Source organism: Varroa destructor, unplaced genomic scaffold, assembly GCF_002443255.2.
Source record: "Varroa destructor unplaced genomic scaffold, Vdes_3.0 BEIS01000001.1, whole genome shotgun sequence".
NCBI lineage: Eukaryota > Metazoa > Arthropoda > Arachnida > Mesostigmata > Varroidae > Varroa > Varroa destructor.
Genome location: NW_019211454.1, coordinates 34342768 through 34363255, shown reverse-complemented (window position 1 = coordinate 34363255; position 20488 = coordinate 34342768). Strand labels below are relative to the sequence as shown.

Here is a 20488-nt window from a genome sequence, read left to right as displayed (position 1 = left end):
AAAAATCTCGAGTATAGCCCAGTGTCGTTTGCGAACTGCCAATGGTTCGCGGTGCACCAAGCTATCAATCGCTGCCAGCCGTTTAGAGAAGATGGGGTATTGGGGAAGAGTTAGTGAGGAAAACGAAATAGGCAAGGGACAGGTTAAACAATCACCTAATTGTCCGTATCGTCAGTCCAGCATTTAGCGGTGCGAGTTTTGATGCTGTTTCTTACCCTCTGCTTCGCATCTTCGATACCCCCGTCCGCTCCCTCCCTGCCACCCTTCAATAGGTATCTGCTCGACGTCCCCGTCGATGTCAGCTATTGTACAGCACGAACATGTATGTATATCTTTATAACTAGTAGCACAGCTTCAGACATGGCAAACCATCTGGCAAAAGGAGTTGCTTTGCGCTATCATTATCACTGAGGTGCTGGTGCCTGGGGTATTTAAGCCGAGATGAGCTTTAATAGAGTTGTCATCTACGCTCTTTGTGCATACCATCGGCATTGTCGCAATAGAGGTCGTTCAAACTTCTAGCTTCAATTCGAGCAAACGCTTCTCCCTTCCTTTTGACATCGACCTAGCGCGCGACAACACACATCCAGACACACACGTGGGGGACCTCGATGCCGCAGAAGTCCATCAGCTCCACAGCTTGTATAAGCCTATCCACATAGTACGGTGTGTCCTCTTCTGGCTTGCCGGTGATTCCTCGCGGGCGCGCGACACCAGCTAAAGACTCTACGAGAGATCTTCACTATGAATGGCGCATTCTTCAAAGACATAGTAGTCTCAGGGATGATACTACTTCAAAGTACTATAGGCTTTAGCTATTCGTGCCAGAGGTGTTGTGGTTGCTCATCATCGTGTGGAGCTGCCATCTCGAACAAACCCAGTCGCTGTAGTAGCGTATCGCGGCGCTCAATGTTACTTCAGCAGCGACTCGCAGCCGGCATTGGTGCTAGTACAAAAGACAGCTAGCGAGCCAGATAGACAACTAAATAGATACTCGGCGCCGATGAGGGTCGGTGCCACAGACTACGACGATAGAACGATCATGACCGTATACAGCTAGTCGGGCTTGCTGACTGGAAAAGGAGAGAAGTAGATAGATATATATATATATATATATATATATATATATATATATATATACAAAGAGAGAGCGGGAAACAGAGAGAGCGCACACGTAGCTTGGATGGGTGATCGGTGGATAGGGACGACAACTTGCTTGCAACTCAGCATTTCAGACAGGCACTTAACGAAATGGCCATCCTAAACAATGTCGGCTTGCTAGACTAGACGAGAACTACCTATGTCGTTGGGCAAATGTCTATAGCGTTTGATATGAAGGGATGAAAGAAGGACTCCGGTAGTCAAGCGGTGCTGGTGCAGCCGTACCGAGGTCATCATGAGGCTAGACAGCGATAAGGGCTTCTGCCAGGACAGCGAACGAGCTCACGCAGTTAATACGAATGTGTCACGATTGCCCTGTGTTTACTCAGGATGAAAGACTACTGGAAATACTCCCCGTGTGTAAGACCTTACAAATGTCACGTCTATCGGCAGTGACACTTCCGCGACTGGCAAGTACCAGTCTTTGTTAATTGCGCATAAACTTTTGTAGCTTTGCAGGCCGGCTGTTTGAAATTGCAGTGTTTCTGTATATAATAATAGTATCACCAAGACTAGAATTTCTTTCAGGGAACACATCGGTTAGGGACAGCGTACTACCTACCCGTACCGTGAAAGAAATCAACAATTTAAACGGTTTTTTTTAAATGTTGCCATTCTATAAGAGGGCGGAAGAGCAATCGGTGTGGAAAGCCTTCGGATAGTGCGCCTAAAATTATCGATCGACTCCTCGGCCCGAGGAAATCTTCCAAATTCAAACGTAGGCTTTTCCTAGCGCTAGATCCTTAGTCGTCTTTAACCCCTTCGCTTCAAGACACAACCTCTGCCTACATATAAGAGCATTCGACACTGCTGCTGCCCCAATATGCTAAGGATGATCTCCATTGCAGACATCATCTAGAGATGCATTTTTAGCATTCATGCGTTGACAACGTATCGATACCGAGCTACACCTATCCTACAGGCTGTGCTGTATATGGTTGTATACAACATGCATTTAAATAGATATTTACCCAATAGACAATGGATAAGAGCGGACTGAGCGGTTTATTGCTAGCATACTGAACACATACGTCACGCATAATTGACCATACTCTAGCAGGAGCTGACTTTTGCGAAGTGTGTCCATGTTGGCCGTTTTAAGGAGCGGGCGACAATGAAGGGGAATATCCAAGCGTCTCAATCTACTATTGACAGCGGTGCTTGTGGTAGAAGCTTTTGCTTAAGCGAAAAAACAGATGCAGTAGAGCTGTGCATAGGTCCAGCAGACTGAAGGCCCCATAGATACACGGAGGACTGGCACGAAACACAGCGATCGAAAGAGACCTCGCGAAAAGTCGCAAATCCCGGCGACCTATGCGGTTCCAAAGCGAGCGGACTGTGCAATGTACCCGCTTCACCAACGCTGCTGCTGTAGTATACAGTCATATACACCCGTACGGTTCTGGTCCAATTGCATTGGCAGCGAGACTTAAAAGTGGAACTTTTTCCTTTTCGTTCGCTAGCCATTTTCGTAAAGAGGAGTAAACGACAAGTCGAAAGCTTGAAGTGTATGAATACAGTGACAACAATACACACTCGACATATATTGGTATAAAAACAGACACACACGCGCACACACAAAAGAGAACAGAAGATCCAGGTCTGCAGGCAGGCCTGCAGTAGCCGATGCCGACGGCGGCAAATGCAGCTACTACCATCACTACTAGCAGTATGTGTTCAGAAATACTGAGTGCTGCCTGGTAGCTTTCAGTCTATTTGGCTGTCTTGCAGAGCTTTCCCTCCTGCGTCTGCCAGAACAAAAGATTTAGCTATTTTCGTGATTTCTCCGCATCCGACATCGTCTGAGCAACAAAAACTGTCGTTGCCGCTGACAACGACAACAGTAATAACGATCGCCTATGAATGGATACAGACAGATAACGCGGAGGAGAAGACGGTGGGTGGCCATATTGTATCGTCATAGCGGACCAGCAGCCACGGGACACTTAGTGGAGAGAAAACGAGAGCAAGCGAGTGCGAATCGCCGTAGGGCCTTAGAAGGTCTGTATTGAACCCTGTGAACCGATGACAATGATGAGATGATGACAGAAATGACAAAATCTGGGGACCACAGAATGGATACTGCGGTCGGCGGGGAGAAATGGACAAAAAGTTAGTTAAATCTTCCATAGGCGCGGATGAAACTAATAGGAAAGTAATATAAGTAGACAAAGCCGTTCAGCGACCGTTTGCAGCGAAATGAAAACGAGCCTGAACTAAAACAGATGACTTGTGACGATCAAAACGAGAAGGACGGCGAGAGAGAACGCGAACAAGGAATACGATTAAGACGGAAAACATGGCCACCCGCCGCTACAGCTGAAAAACGCTTATTCTAATAATCTACTAGGAGATAAATAAGCATTGAGCCTAGTTGGAAAATCATGCATGATAGCGTACGCCAGAAATGCGCTCTATATTTTCCGTAGCTATTTTAGGGTTCGGGATCATATTTTGCTCTCATTGTCATGATTACCACTGTTCTAGCGTACGTAAGTTTTCGTAGAACTTCGCTTGGTTTACGCTTGGATGGTACGACTCCAAGATCCCAACAACAGTCTGATACACCCACCGTTTCTAATCTTTCTGAGCATTCTTCAAAGTCCTGTTTTATCCAACTATTTATCGAAACAGGCTTGGACTGGCAAAGTGCGTTAATAATCAATAAATCGTTCAACATCTGCACTCGTTCCACGGACAGGAAACAGCGCGACGATCAAAATTGGCATGAACTTATCCGCTATATAATATTACTGTTCGCTGGCGCTATAAAACCATCGGACTGGGAATCTTTAAGTTAAGGTGCAACTTGAATGTACTGCGTTTGAATCGTTATCGTCGTCTACACTTAAAACGGTCGTTAGTCTCGAGCTGTGTTCACCGTTCCCAGGATTTCAGTTTCGACCTCGTATTTTGCCTTGTCCGATTCCTGCATGTAGGACTCCCACCTACACAAGAATTGCTGTGGCTTATGTTGTCCCTGACGGAGTATTGATTCAAATTGAATTTTCTCCTACACCCGAAGAGGGGCAACTGCCACTGTAGCAAGCCGGAGGCGGAAGAGTCGACAACCACCCGTGTTCTATCGCTAGGTCACTCTTGGCATGGCAGCACCGCTTAGGTATGACGAGTTCAACCTGTATACATGTACACATACAGTCATATCGACCTGAACCGTTAGCTCACGCACGTTGGACTGAAGCGTAAGAGGAGCTGCTACTTGCCCACATACGGAGATGGGCGAGGCTGTCTGCCATCCTCTGTGTCGTCGCAAGTACATCCCACCAACTGAGCTGTCTGTGGTTGCTGTACAGGTGCCTGTCTATGAGCATAAGAAACACACGTGAGGTGACCTGTGAAGGCACGTGCGCGAATAACACGAGCGGATGGACATAATACTTGTCCTGCTGGATGTCCGGCTAGCCATATGATATAATGCCTAAAGATAGCTCCGGACGTAAAGCTTGAAATGTTCAATTTACTAAGATAAGGAAAGAATGCTAAAACGATGCGATCCTCTGCTTTCGGCTTCCTAGGGAAAGAAAGAGCGGAAAGGCGGGAGGGGGGTGCTGATAGGAAATCCGGAGGGTAGAGTACATATGCGTGTTGCTATTAAATAGGGGAATTGCGTCGTACAAGCTCAAGGTGGCACGTCTGCTATCTTAGCCAGTGTCAGTATTTGTGGTGAGTATGGTGATGTGTGGTGGGGGGTCTTGTCCTACAATCCATGAGTAATCCCTTAATCTGATTAGGTCCAGGGAGCAGATCGTCGCGAGCGACAGCACCCCCGGTAGATTCGTATGAAGACCAGCCGGCCTAGGCTACCTTCATACATGAGCAGGTACGCACGCGTTCTGCCCAATTATATGCTCTTTCTAATTCTCTGGATCTCACTCGCCCGTGCTTACGCCTTCCACAATCTTTCTATAGCTGAAGAAGATTTGTTTCATAACAACAGGTGCCAATACACCGTATGTATGGCAAAAGAGGAACGAAATAAGTGAAGTGTGCGGTATGCCGGCGCAGAAGTAGATATCAATGGTTGCAAGCTATTCCCGTGAAGGCTATTTCGTTGGCGGCCGCAGCTGCGCTAACCTGTCACGCCGACAGACTTACACAGGACAACATAAAAGTGAAGACAAACGGCCATATACTCAACATATATTTATAACACATACGAGAAGCACTCCATTGGAATTGGGACCTAGCCCCGTTGCCTATCCCCATGGTAACCAGCTGCCGCGTCCATATATGTGCCTGTGCGGATCTAAATAGCCGGTTCAGTTGAAGTCGAATACTACTCGATTACAAGAGATTCACAGTGTGAGCAGTAAGCGCTGGGCGGCGAATTGCAGGAGCGCAGAGTTCATCATTGAAATCAGTTCGGCATAGCTGAAACAGCTAAATCGACCGGCTCGGGGAAAAAAACGATAGAAAGACCTGTCGCGTTGATGCAAGCAGCGCTTAGAACTACGAACAACAGCGGCGTGTTGCTACCACGCCGGATTAGTCAACGTGGTGACAATTGCAGTGCGGCTGTCCGGGTGCAAATATGGAAATTCGGAGTAGCTCCGAAAGTATCAGGTGCTAGTAGTGAATAGAAACCATTTACCCACCCCACGTAACAGAGAGTTGAAAGAGTAGCTGTTGTGCGACGACTTAATCTACTGTTCAAGCGGAGAGAAGCAGGTCAAACAAATGGGCTAGGTATTAAGTCTGCTATTTATTCATTCATCGATCGACACGACAAGGAGCTAGTTCTCAAACTTAGGATACGTTTTATATAAGTTCTCATCGAAACAGTGTTTACATCTATTGATGTTTAAGTCGACACACCTTCTGCAAATCAGAGGCGCATAGTTTATAGGCAGAATTGTTCTTCATATTTCATTGTACCCACCCATGTATATTAAAGTATTCGTCGGTCATAATAGTTTCGGTCGAGCTCCGTTTAAGCAGAGAGACAATCTGACGTCGTTGAAAGGCGAGGACGGCAGTCGTTAGAAATGGTTCTTTTTTTGTCTTGGTGATAAATAGTTGCGCCTTTGCCCTGTTTAAGGTACTGTGGACATCCGCCATACACATGTGGTCGAGATCGTACCGTTAAGAGACGACTGAGGAGAACCAGGTCCTGTCTTCGCTCTTTCCCTTCAGTCTCCAAGCGGTCAACACCAACGAGGTAATGATTAACCAGGCATTAGTTCATCTGCCCGAGCAACTACGTATGGTCTGTTTGTATCCATCCAATATGATAGCGGGTTTTTTCTGGGTTTTGCTGGTACTCTAGCAGAACGCTTGCCATTCGAAGTGGTGGCTACGAAAGCGACAGTTTCTATTCAAGAGGCATATTTTCTCCCAAACCGCCTGAGAGACCTCTAATTTCTCTAGCCGGCATAAGAAAGTTATTATGGGAAAGTTAAACGAATCTAACGACCAGCCCTATATAAACTGTGAGATGGGGCGTAGATACATTTACAAAACTATTTATATAGGGGATTATTGTTTGATACACCGCTGGGTTTAAGGCACCACTACTGCAACCGATCAATGATTGTGCAATTTTCACCTATCTAAGTTTTTCTATTGGAAAGTTAAGCTAAAGCAAAACTCAGCCATCAAGTCAACGAGAAGATAAACATTTGGTCAGCACACAACCACCCACGCTAGCGAAGGACATATATCCGTGGGAGAAAACGCTCCCCACTTTAATGGGAATACACAAGAAGCAGGGTGATAAGCAACTCAATGTTTGTAGCAAATATACAGAATGCGGCGTCTAAACTGAGACCCCTTCCGACGCTCCGTTTCTAAGACCTTTTCTAGATTTTAAAAAATTATATATTTTATAGAAAATCCTACCTTTTGTGGAATTGTCCATTTGGAAGATTATGCCTATTTAATGTAACAAGCGTTTTCCGCGATCACAACTTCAATTCGGGACCTAAACCACCCACTAGCCATACTCAGAATGTTTCTTCCTCACTCCGCAAATAATTTCTGGTAGTAACCGTGCGGCCAGAGATATAGGGAAACACTAAGTAGTAAAATGTCGCTCAAATAAGCTACCTTCGAGAATTTCAGTACAAATATATTTTGGAGTGATAGAAAGTCAAAAGAACCAGAAAGGCAAGAGCTGAAAAAGCCTATAAAACCCAAGAAAAATTTAAAAACTTATCTAGGCGACTTAATAGACATTTCTCCCCAAAAAGGTTCATTATCATTATCAAATGAAAAATTCAGGTGTGAAGAAAACGGTTGTCAAGCTATCTTGATATTCTTTCAAGTGCTTTCAATCGAAAACCCGGTAACATTTCAGAAATTGCAACAAAACTGGTAACGACGTATTTTTGTCAAAGGGAACGTTTTTGATCTTGTTAGAGGTACGTATCAAGCGAAAAGTATTAATAACAGTTTTCACCACGGCAAATTGGTCATTTTCCTCTAGAACGAACGGATTTTCTTTTAATGTTAAAAGTGGTACACAATACCATGCATATTTATCCCAGAGTCTGGCACCGTATTTATATAAGGTACGCTATATGTATGAAGTTGTCGAAAAAAGTGTTGACTACTTAAAGGCACATATCTCATCTGGAATAACATGAGTTCGCATGTGGTTGGCGTTGATGTACTTTGAAAGCTGAAATTGATGGTAGTAGATGTGCGGAAATGCTTTTGGCCAAATTTAAGATGCCTAGATCTATAAAAATTATCCTCTTTATGGCCAAGATACGTTACTGAAGGAAAAGGCCCAAATGTGGTTTTGTCGCTTTCGCTCTAATAGTTTCACTGTAAAAGATGATTCTCATAGGAGTTGACCTACGTACGGAAAAGTCGGTCGGAAAGCTGACCGACACGTAGCTAGGATATTAGCAAGAAACTAACATTCTAAATCATTTCAAATAGGCTAGCAATAGAAAGATGCTTGATGCTTGAATTGACGCAAAAGGAGCAACTGGATCTTAATTCCATCTGCGAAACGCAACGAGATCGAGCGTCTTCCAAAGCTCAATCACGGATGATAAAAAAAATTAACCATGTACGGAAATAATCTGCGAAGGAAAAAAATTGACCCACAACCTGTGGCAAAACCCGGATAGACGCTTAAGAGGTCGTGATTTAAAGAAATTGTGCGTTCTACCTAAAAAACAATTGATTCGAACTTCTGCTGTCATCCACTAACAAGATCACAATAGGCCATTTGGAGAGATCGACCAGTAATAACTGTGAACAGATGAGGCGTTGCCTCCCATCTTGACAATGCCAGACCGCGTACATTTTTAGCTACTCGGCAAAAATGAATAGGATTTGGATAAGAAATTCTAATGTATCCGCCATAGATCATAGGTCCGTTTTGATCTCTGTAGAAGTCGCTTAATAGTCCTTAATTCACCGAAAAACGTTAGTGTATGACAGTTGGTCACATATAACGACAGAGACACAAATATTCACAAAGAAAAGAGAAAAAAGAGGCAAAATGCAGGCTTGTAACTTCTAACACTTGCAAGCTCTTTTGATCGCTGATCTTCTGCTATCTATGATCGTATAATACCATATTCCCGTCGGTGTGAAACTTCCCGAACAAGAAACAGGTAATTTTTGCATCGCTTAATAGTATTTGTGTATTTCGTTATTAATGAAGAGCACTAGAGTTTTTCGGTGAGCAACATTTTGGTTTTTCTGCCAATTATAATAGCAGTGTCTAACAACTGCTTATACGTTGTTAAGGTCGTCATTTGAATGGGGCGGGGGCAGAATCGCTGGCCACGACATTTTGCTTATATCTAATTTTCGGTGGCGCGTGCTGCCCAGATGGTTTCTTTCTTGATCAGGCCCCGAGCAATATACAGCTTCCGATCCGCACGCGTCCGTCCTCGTTAACTAATATCTCAAGTGCTGCTCATGGTTCTCCGCATGTCCGCCATCTCCCAGAAGACACTTGATTGTGTAAACTTCAAGCCGTCGCACCGCTAGTGGCTCTAAGCGGATAAAACTCATTCACTCTAAGTGTAGTTAGTTGTCACAGCTTCGGTATGGCCCCATGTGAACGTTCAACACTGGGAACAACATGCGAGATTTAATAGAAGCCTACAGATGGTTAAGTCTTGAAATCGAATCTCTGTTTTTGGCGGAATGTTTGATTTGCAAGTTTGTATGATGAGGCCACTATGGAACTAAGCACTAGATTAAAGCAGTATAGATTTCTCGCCGTATTCGACCTTGCAGGACGGATGAATGAGCCGATGAAGTTCTTCACGAGGGTAAAGCGGTTGATGACTGAAGTATATTATATTATATTATTATCGTATTATTACATATTATTTTCTAGCTGCAGCCACCATGTAAACAATCATCAGACAACTGTATATCGAACTAATGACAGCTTAAACGAATCGCGATCTTTCACCCAGGAGGCTATCGCTTATCGTTACGCAACAAATCCAACGTCGGATCTAGTAGAAGCCCAAGTTCAAAAGTATGATAATGCCAGCTGACGCGTTTTCAATCAGCAATTAACCTCGAAAGCATTTTTTTCTTTTTTTCCTGCCTTCTCTCTGCCCATGAAGGATGACCTGATTACATACGTTGCTTTGTTGTTGTAACGGCGAGACAACGACTATTGAATAGTCGCGTTCCGTATAGTTCATGGTGTTCGATCAAAGCCAATTAACCGACGTACTTGAAGAGTAAACTATACTGGGCGAACGTTGGGTTGCTAGCTGCCCTCTAGCAGCGGCGATACTCCTTAGATCGCTAAGTCATCAATCTGAGCGCGATCCATCCGCGAAAAGTCGTCCTATCGCTCGTTCTGCTCGTCAGCGGTAGCTGAATCCAATTATTATCTGGCAGTGCTGCCAGTAACCACTTCAATGAAAAACTTCATGCTATCTGCATCTAGCCTCGAATTACGGACAGGTAGGTAACAGCTTCACAGTACAGTAGCGTACCTGTGAAGACTAACACTAGACTAGAGATAAACATCGTCGATTCTTCTGAGGTCACTTAAGGTACGCTTTCGTTTGTCCTGACTAGATTAGAATACGATTTCTGATGTAAACGATGTTCATAATGTGCCTTGTCCTCACATGGTTTTCTCACTCTTTTTCTGTTTCTCGTAACTCACATTGTGTAATCGCACCTGCTAGAAGAGCGTTTACCCTTGAATGGTCGTTTTCGATGACGCTGGTTCTTAGATAAGCCAGGTGGTGAAAAAAACAGATTTGAATGAGGCACAATGGAGTCAGCTTCGTGTAGTTTTTGTTCCCTCTTCATTGATGATCTGTTGTGTCTTCGAACTTTGCTGAGCTTCGGGGTACCCCGGTTGGTGCGCGTAGTAAAATGTGAGAGGATCTGTGTGGGGTGTGCGGGGGGAGGTCTGTCCGTCATCGTCTGATCCTTGTCTGTGTGTCTACTACCATGTGCTCATCCTTCGAGCTCGATATCTCTGGTCCATTGGTTCGAGCATTGTGCTACCGCACACGATCTCACGTTGCGATGCAACTCGGTGCGCTTTTCGAACGCGTCGGCTATCGCCTCTTGTCCTAGCACTGAATTAAACGCACTTGACTGGATCCAAGACCCAGTCAACTCTCGTGTTCGCCCGTGGCAATGATCAACTGCTCCGGCTCATTTAACATTGCCACTGCCGAGTATTTAAAAGTAGCATCAGTCCAACTGAGCGGCGAACAAGTAATACGTGTCGGTCGTTCAGTTAGTGCGGAACGCTCCCTCCGTATTGCCCAGTGCATAACGCGATGTCTGCACTCCGCGAGCGACCCAACAAATGAACAACATGAGTGCTCGCAGGGAGTATCCGTACGCTGCTGAGTCCTCGGAGTTGAACTGTAGTTTGATGCGGAGCGATTCTGCGGTTTGCCCAGGACTCGCTCCGCCCAGGAGCGCTTGCCATTGAGTACTCGTTGTCACAGTAGTACTCATTAAGAGAGACAGCCACTGCTGCTGCTGTGGCCATCAGGAGCTTCATGGCTCACGCGTCACCACTGAGTCGATACAAGAGCACAATAGACAGATTATATCCGCCTGTTTGCCCAGCTTAGGCCATTAAAGATAGGCTGATAAAAGCGCTAACCACATACTTCAGACTCTGCCATCGGACTCTAAACATCTATTTAGTCAAACACAGTGAAGCAAGGTGCAAAAGATCATTCTTGTTAGGAACTATTTTACTCATGTTGAAAATTACTAAGATTTTAATTGATTGAGAGAAGCCATTGCTTTTTCAAAGTTATCGGCCGCTGTGTCTTACAACAATAGTAGTTGAAAACTTGTCTTCTACTAGATCTACCAGCTCGTGAATGATAGGCGTTTCTCGATATGTGTGTTTCTGCATGTCTGTTGTAGTCGATCGACCTAACCTGTACACGAGCTTCAGTAAGGTCAGTCTTCATAGCGATCTCCTCCCGCGTGTAGATATCCGGGTAGTGAGTTTCTTGAAAAGCTCTCTCAAGCTCACGAAGCTGCGCCGACGTAAAGGTCGTTCGAATACGGCGCTGTTTACGTTTCTCGCTTAACACTCCGTCGCCGTGCGTATGGACCGTTGGCGAAGAGTAGACTTTGTACGGGAGCGCGGCCGTCGCTGCAGCGGCTGCTGAAACGAAAAAAGCACGCTTAGGGAACAAATCGAATTCTCGCCAATTGTACCTATCAGTGAATGGTTGTCATCGTACGGTATACGAGACCGTGTTATGTATCCGATACTACTGCACATAAAGATATGTTCCCTTGGAATAGTAAATCAGCAGCTTGGTAATATGTGAATTATAGATATTTGTACGTAAACATTATGTCGATGAATCCATCCACTCGACATGAGGACTTTGTATATGGCATTTATAGATGACATATACAAATTTCTAAATGTATATTTTTACATCTAACCACTGACGCGACACATATCAGCCAGCACACGATGATCTTTATACTTTGGCCCATGTCTTAATTTTAATAGATGATGGTTGAGCCAAAATGAGTGCCAAAATCATATGAACGCATTAAATACGCTGATAGAAAGCTAAGAAGGTTCTGCGGCCCTTGTTGTTTTGCGCGCTACAAAGCCCACTCTTTTGGCGACGAACTATTAAGCCTAAAATTGTTCTAATGACAGGTGGGTTTATGGGAGATCGGCATAGGCAGATCGTGAATTATCACGATCTACAAAGCTACGATTGCGCTCTTCGATAATACATGCATCCTCTGTATGGCGAGTAATTGCAAGGACGCGGTGCGCGATGCACGAGGCACGACAGCGGAGGCAACACCGGTAATAAAAGAACTCATGCTTACTTGACGTTCGGCCTTTAAAGAATGGTAGCTGCAGAAGAAACAGTGGTACGCTGTTTGTCGGCTTGCCCAAACTGCTAGCTGCTAGATGGTGCCAAGACGAACCCCCGCCTCTGGGGCAAGGGCCACACGCCAAGGAACCTTTGCCCATAGTCAGCTAGCTGGCATCTGTTGAAGCCAGTGTGCTGCTGCTGCTGCTGCTGCTGCGGTTACGCAGTGTTGTCCGCTCGGCGCTGCCTGTTTGCCCCTGTCCACTGTGGTGCTGTTGTTAGCTGTGGTACCATAACCGTAGCGGTGGCCCAGCGATTTAGAACCCCAAGTCTTGACGGGCAGAGATCCAACCGTCCTATCGCTGACTGAAAGACCGACAGGGCTAGCACGATGCTGCTGCTGGTAGAATCAGAAGCAGCAGTCGGACGCCAGGAGCAGTCAGGAAATGCCAGGAGAATGGAACGAAGCAGAACAGCTGCGAAGAGGGAGGGACTGCAGTACACTCAGCAGTGAAAGGAGAACGAAGGGTGAACTCTCTCGGATATGGCTCAAACTCGCTTTCTCCCTGTTCCTCTTTTGCTATTTCTTTCTGAAACCGAGGCGATATAGCCACGGTAGCGGCAGCAGGAGGAAACAGGCAGGAGAACACGACTCCTGCCTGTCTGGCAGCGAACCACTGACTGTTTGCTTCTGCCGCGGCAGTCTTGGCTTCAGCCTGTGCGAAAACAGCATCGCTAACACCAACCATCACTAGCCCCTAGTACGAACGGTGCCTCCACTGCAACCCTAACAACAGCAGCACCCTTGCTCCTGCAGCTGCTGCTTCTACCGCTACTAGGACAGCTGCTGGCGAACTGCAGCACAGGCTGTGGAGCGGAGACTGGAGTTGACCGGAGAGAGTTATTGGGTCAGGCAGAGACGAAGTAAGACGGCACAGCCAGGCAGGCAGGCAGGCAGGCAGGCAGGCTGGCACAGGATGGCGGCGGCGGCGGCAGCACCAGCAGCAGCAGACGAAGCCGATGCTAGCATGCGAACGGAGGAGCAACGAAGAAGCCGGTACGGGAGAAACTCAAGGCAGAAGGCAGCCGCGGAACGGAGAGGCAATAGCAGCTGCAGTCGGCCAAAGGGGGGTAAGTATTTGGGTGTAAGGCTGTGGCGGCAGGAAAGGGGACCCATCCACGTTACTCCCAAGCTTCATTCCTTCCCCTTCTATAACCACCTTCGCTCAAACCCCCGGGTCGCCCAAGCTCTCCTGGCGTCTTTGCCAACGCTGCCGTTGCTACTGCTACAGTCGCTATCTCAAACAGGAGAAGGGGAAGGAGTGGGGGGAATAGGATGAAGGAGTCTGGGAGGCAGGAGCAGCAGCAGGGTGGGTGGGCTGTAATTTGATTAGAGCGCCACCGGCGGCAGCAGCAGCAGTAGTAGTAGTAGTAGTAGCAGCAGTGACGGTGGCGGCGGCGGAAGCAGCAGCGGTAGAGGACAGGAACAGCAGGCTCTGTATTGCGTTTGCCTGTCGGTCGGTCGGTCGGTCGGTCTGTATGTCCGTCCGTGTATGTCGTATGTGGTTTGTATGTGTCGGCGGCGTCCGCGTCGACCAGGAGCAGTCAGCTCTAGCCAGGTAGGAAAGCAGGCAGCGAGAGAGCTGCAGGAACAGTAGCGATAGCAGTGTAGAAAGCGAATGGCTTTCAGTAGGAGCAAAAGCCATAGCCCATCGGTGGCTGGCCAGCGTCTATTGCTGTCTCTACCGCTGCCGCTCGCTGTCCCTTTGCTGCAATGGCGGGGGTCACTGCGAAGCTATAGCAATACAGTGTTGGCAGCCGTAGCTGTAGCGGGGTTTGCTGTTACCACTGACGCCGGTGCAATATCGACCGACTAACGCACAGCAGCCAACTAACGAACAAACGGCAGCAGCAACAGCAGCAGCAGCAGCGAGTCAGAAGTGAAGCAACGTACTGGAGTAGTACTCCAAGGCTAGGGTAGGACCAGGTCAGACAGTCTGGTTGTCTGTCGCTAGGACAATGGCGGCTGCAGCGGTAACAGCTAGTCACATTTAGTGGAGCTGAGTTAGTTAACAGTGGCCATAAGATCGGTGTTGAACAGCGGAATGGAGAAAGGACCATAGAAATGATGGCGACGGCGGGTGCAGAAGCCGGTAGCGACCCCTGAAGGGGCCAAGTCGCTAACAGCCAGTCGAAAGGACGAGTAACCACGCTGTAACAGAATACTGCCCTGACGTAGAACGACGTTACTATGACGCCGCAAGGCCGCACCATCGATGATCGAACGGTGGCTAAAAGGTGGCACTCGAGGGCCGAACGTAAAAAAAGGGCCAAAAAAGCGCGTGTTTTTGGAGCTGCTCAGGAGAACAGCTCTTTGGCATGCGCACTTTTACCGGTGTGACCACAGAAGCTGTTAGCCTTGCCTCCGCAGGTCTCGGGTGTCAAAAAAGAAAAAGACAGACTAACATGAGCAGCGGTAGAAATGCCGGTGCCAGCGATTCCAATGTCGCTACCAGAAGATGCAAAAGCAGAAGGAAATAAGGACAATGACAATTTGGCGCTAGTGCAGTTACCTAACTGTGCTCGAAAGCCTGCCAGAAAGCGAACTCAATCAATGAAGCTATCGCAAAGGAATAGCATAGAGCACTCGCATGAGCGAAAACTCGAAGAGGATAAAGAGCTTTCAGCTGGAGAAATGGTATCATATGGGCTTGGAACGCGCCCCTTCCCGAAAGACAGGCGAGACAGACCGCGAAGGGCTGCAGTGGCGTAAAGAAACAACAGCCAAGACCAATAAAGGTCAGATAACCAATGACAATAGTTTCACGAAAAAATCTTCTTATGTCTAAATTCTTCCTAAATATGTGATGGACAGCTTCGGATATAGATAGCACCCAAACAGAAACGACGAGAAGTGCTTATAATAATGTCTATTAAACACGGAATGTTTTGTCTTTCTATCGAAGTCATCTATCGAAACTAAGCGCTCAAATGGAATCAAATATATCTATGTACATACGCATGCCGAGGCTCTAATGAGTCCCGTTTTTAGATAAGCCCGCCTATAGTGTTGTACTTTACGGGCAGGTCCAGCTAATATTGTCGTTGTATCACGGTTACTATCATCGTAATACCCGCCAGCGTCACCAGCGTCGTCGTCATCATCATAATGATTTTGCAACATCGTCAGCTCCGTTAACCCCTTTACCCTGTCGGTTCACTCTCATATTTGCATGGCCTTATCGTTATGTATCAGTCTGTGTAGCATTACGATAATGATGGTGCTGATTATGCTCCTATCCTGGTATTGTGCAACTTCTCTCAAGAAGAGCGACAAGAGGGTAAGCCGAGGAGGTGGCTGGTAACGCTTGTCAAGCAAGAGAAGCAAGTAAAAAGGACAACGGTAGCGATGACGACAACAAAGACCTTTCCTAGTTCACCAGCTCCGTCCCTCCTGAATCCTTGCGCCCCTTCTTTATGTTAGTGACGGAGGAGGCAGTTCTGGTGGCGGTGCTTCTACTGCTGCCGATGATAATGATGATGATTATCCTAAGCAAATGCAACGTTAGCACGGTAGCTAGCGCAATAACCGCCTCGATCCCTTCGAAGAAGGAAGAATCTGTTGTCACTGGCAAAACGAGAAAAAAAAAAGACTTCTTGCCATTTTGCTGCCTGGCACAAGCGGGTTCGTTCGTCACGCACTGGTTCTTCCGTTGTGTTCAGATGACTCCCTCTGTAGTTTGCGTACCGCTAGCAGCGACAAGTACAACTGGTACGGCTGGCAGAGGCAGTACTCCTTGATTGAGATCTGCCCCTCACGCTTTCATGCGCTGAATCTGCAGTGCTTTTGCGGGCTTTTTCTATTTTTCGCTCTCTGTTTCTCCATATTATGCGGTCAGCTCGACATCAGTTTTGGGCTGGTGTGCATTCCGATCCTCCCTTTAATCACCTAACCCGCTGTTATTTCTGTACATGTGTATACCGTCACTAAGCATGTAGCTAAGATGGCGGGATGATATCCTGGTCTGAATGACTATCTCCTTTGTTGGCTGTTCCGAGCATCGTATTGCCGCGCCATGTCAGCCAGCCGTAACGACTCGAAACAATGTTCACAGAGACGAGAGGTGGAAGCACCGTTTCTACTGGCGAGACCAAAGTTAAGGTCGCCACTGAAGGCTCAGTTAAACCGAACAGGGTCGCCGAAGCGCCAGTACGTTCGGGATAGGACTGAGCGACTGAATCGCTGGCTTTCACTCGCATAGGATCTGCGATTTTGTCCTCTAAGACAGAGACTGCAACGATGCCGCTGGTGGTAGAAGATCTGAGAGGTATAGTAAAACAGGGAAGCCACCACTAGCGAACGATGATGAGGCGAAGGAAGTGTTCGGGTGTTTGCAAATCGGAAAAAAGACGCATGGCGCGCGGTATTTTCAAACCAGCGTCGAGGGTGGCACTGAGGGAAATGCATGATCCTAATGACGACGGGTGGCACAAAATTATGGCCGTCGGCTGTACTCATATGTCTATTGTCGCACATATGAGTATTTCCACTTCTCGGATGGCCGCATGCGCCCCCGCCCATGTCAGATAATATCATTGTTATTATGGCACTCGGCCGCCCGTTACCACAGTTATTCTACGAATGGCAGCTATTGCTGCAATTCAAGTAGAAGCATTTTGAGTGAACGGTAGTCATGGCTTAAACACTGGGCACAGGGGCCCTGAGTAAAAGGGCAAGATTGAGTTGTTGTTGCAGCTGCCGGTCTATAGAGGACAAGCCGTTAGAGAGAAGCCTAATGGAAAAGGACGATGGTCGGACAGGCGACTACGGGATGGGACTTTTCTTCATCGGGCTTTCGAGATAGACGACACCATTGTTCCCAAAGATGTTTATTCTGATGCTCAGACAATTCTTCTTTGAGTGTCCCTTTCAAAATATGTTCATATGTCTTTAGAGGTAAAATTATGTATTTCGAAGATACCGTTTTTGCTTTTCGTGGCCTCTTCACAATTTTTTCTTTAATTCCATGTTTAAAGCACGGTCCACATTATGATTGAAAAGACAGATACTTACATAGCTCGCGGTACTTGTATCATTATATTATCTAATACATTGTTAAGTTTATTTGATGTGCTAAGAGTATTACATCCTGCGCTTAATATAAAAATGCTCCCTGTATAATCTGCTATGTATGCAAAAATGTAGGATATACTCACATTTACCACGGTAGAGCTATATCGTCTACACAGTTTCTTCGATCTTTATCTACGCCTTTGGAGGACGTGGTTAGATATTAAGTGAGAAGAACGACCTTTTCTCACATGGCTAGAATACGAATAATAACTGCCGGTTTGATGCCTCAAGACCTGGGTAGTGCAGTCGCTGATTCATATTCCGTATTCTTCGGATCGCACCTTCCCCGCTCCCCCTCATTACACGGTCATATCAATACGTGCATTGTGTCCTGCGGACCCGCTGTGCAGCCTCGCCGACCTTTCCTGTCTAGTCTTTCATTCGTTTCGTTGCATACGTTAATAGATCCGACTGCCCGCCCGGTCATCCGCGTTTCACCCGCTGAGTCCTTTTACATACCACTGAACCGCCTTCGAGTTATCCGCGTGCGCCGTTCCACGTTTCTATGTACGTTTCCCTATCCTTAAATGCACCTGATGGCTCCCTCCCGGGCTCCTGCCACCCACCGAACTAACCAGGAAGGCTAGCCTTTTGGGCCCTCAGGCAGACTATAAGAGGAGTTGAAGGAAACACAACTGGGATGGAAAACTGGCATCAAGCAGGTGCGCGCAAAGTGAGTAGGGTCTTAGGAAGCTCCTCGGGAGCGCGCTACTACGGATAGACGGAGGGGTGTAGAAAAAGGAGAGCACAGAAACAGCTTGGCTGGCTCGCTGAAGGAGGACGTTGAAGAAGTAGAAGACGTCCCCGTTTTTCGTTCCTTCTCTTCTCCTTCATTCTTTCGTTCGCTGCTCACCGCCGTCGCCACCGCCACTGCCGCCGCTGCTGTTCGCCTGGTTTATGTGTCCTGTTCCTGTGCCTCTTGCTTGCCTCTACTCTGCTACTCCTGCCGTTCTCCATGATATATTACATCCACCCGCGGCCGCTGTCTGCCCCGCTTGGCCTCGCCTTTACGCTCAGCTGCTGCGCGGCCATGGCACCACCACCCATGATGGTCCTCGTCGTCGTCGTCGTCTTTGTCGCTCTCGGCGGTGGCGGGGGTGGCGGCGGTGGCAACGGCAATGGCAGCGGCAGCGGCAGCGGCAGCGGCGGCGGCGGCGGCGGCGGCGGCAGCAGCAGCAGCAGCAGCAGCAGCAGCCCGGTCGTTGGTGCGCCATTCGGCCGGCTAGTACTACACGGTTAGGTTGCTTGACTTAGGCCACCAGCCAGCTCTGTCTGACTGCTCGTGTCTGCGCTCCTTTGTTCTGTTTCTCGTGCTTTCTCTCTCCCTCTCGCTCCGCTTGTTCCATCCCATTCCACCCCCTTACGCCCAGGCTGCCTGCCTTTCGTACACCCCTGCACGACCCCGCAAACTCTCACCAACCCGCCCCCTCCCGGCAGAGCGTCGCCCCCAATCCTCTCCTCTCGCCCTAAAGCTCATCGCCCCTGGGCGGAGCAAAGGGCGGAGCCTGACCTGCCGTTATAAGGCTAAGTGAGTCTCCTTGCTGCTGCTGCTGCTGCCTTCAAGGCGACGTCGTCAGGCCGCCAAGCCTCTAGTACAGCAGAGCAAAGGAGCGGTGTGGCAGCGACTCGAGCGAGCGGGAAGAACAGCAGCAGCAGCAGCAGCAGCAGTGGGAGCGAACGCAGGAGCAGAACTAAGACAAGCGATGGTGCAGAAGCTTTGCACTCGGCTGCCGCCGCCGCCGCCGCCGCCGCCGCTGCTGCTGCTGCTATTGCAACACAGACAGGAAAGAGAGTGCAGGCAGGCAGGCAACCAGTATACACCGCCATCCAAAAAGGCAAAATATCCACGAACTATTACTGCTACGGGAAGGAAAGCCGGACAACGGCTACCAGCGAATGAGGTTATTCAGTCGGCGTGGATGTTTCATGTCGCTGCGTACTGGCGTTGGGCGATCCAATCAATGACAGCGATGCAAAATCTTCCGGGCGACAACCAACCACCCAGGTAGAAAGCAAGTTTTCTAGCGAAGACAGCCAGCAGGAAAGTCGGTACTTCATTTGCTACTTGAAAGTGTTGTATGCAACGCTTACGAAGAGGCTGGCACGGCAACGCTCGGCCGCATTCGACTTTGAACGGCGCTTTCGACACCACCATGAGTGGTAAGGGACAACCCGGTTCACGTACGTTTGGGTAGAATGCGATGCGTATCCCAACTGAGGTGGCAACGTTCGCCATGGAGTTTACGTGCGGATACTACTCCAAGCCAATGCATGCAGCCCTCCCTCGCCTTTGGCGGGCAACAGTGCTCAAGTTAAATACGCCTAGAAAGCAGCGATAGCAGTGAGACGAACTCTTCTCGTTTCTAGCTACGCTACGATGCTCATGGTCAACGAGTGTCTTTTGGCGTTTATTAATACAGTTCAGTTAGCGTTAGCAACATGATATCAGGGAAAAACATATGCGAATTAGTGTCTAAAATGGCCTACTGTCGTCTACCACTCAGCCGGCCTGTCAACGACGACATAGCCGCTACCGCCTACTCGTTCGCGGTCGGCTCGAACCTTCGCACACGCACGCGAGCGCGCGCGGGGGGCTCTGCGTCGTTGCTCACTCTTGGCGTTAGAGTCGAGTGATTGCAGCGCGCGATCTGTTTACTGTAATTGAATTTGAAAGATAGGAGCGCAATGGTGATTGCAGCAAGCGCAACGGCTTTAACGGCGCCGTCGCAGCTGCCGCAAACCTGCTCTTATAGCTAACAGCCATGAGGACGACGTGTGTTTGGTCAAGGAAGCCCAATGGGAACGCGGACTGGGGGGTAAATTTGATTTCTGCATAGCAGTAGTCGGATCGTATTGGGGGCCAAGGCGACGGATACTGTGCTAGTGGCGACGGCAGCGGCGA

The 20488-nt window shown here is 48.0% G+C and overlaps 1 protein-coding gene across 2 annotated transcripts in view; it reads right to left on the bottom strand.

Moving 5' to 3' along the window:
* The window catches only part of LOC111243050 (uncharacterized), a 76070-nt gene that overhangs the window by 23493 nt on the left and 32089 nt on the right, over positions 1–20488 (bottom strand). Inside the window, exon 5 of one of the 2 annotated variants that reach the window (XM_022788071.2) lies at positions 11538–11770. In XM_022788071.2, the coding sequence (XP_022643806.2) occupies positions 11538–11770 (233 nt within the window). The remainder of the gene's footprint in view (positions 1–11537; positions 11771–20488) is intronic. The other variant, XM_022788072.2, reaches the window with a different exon arrangement.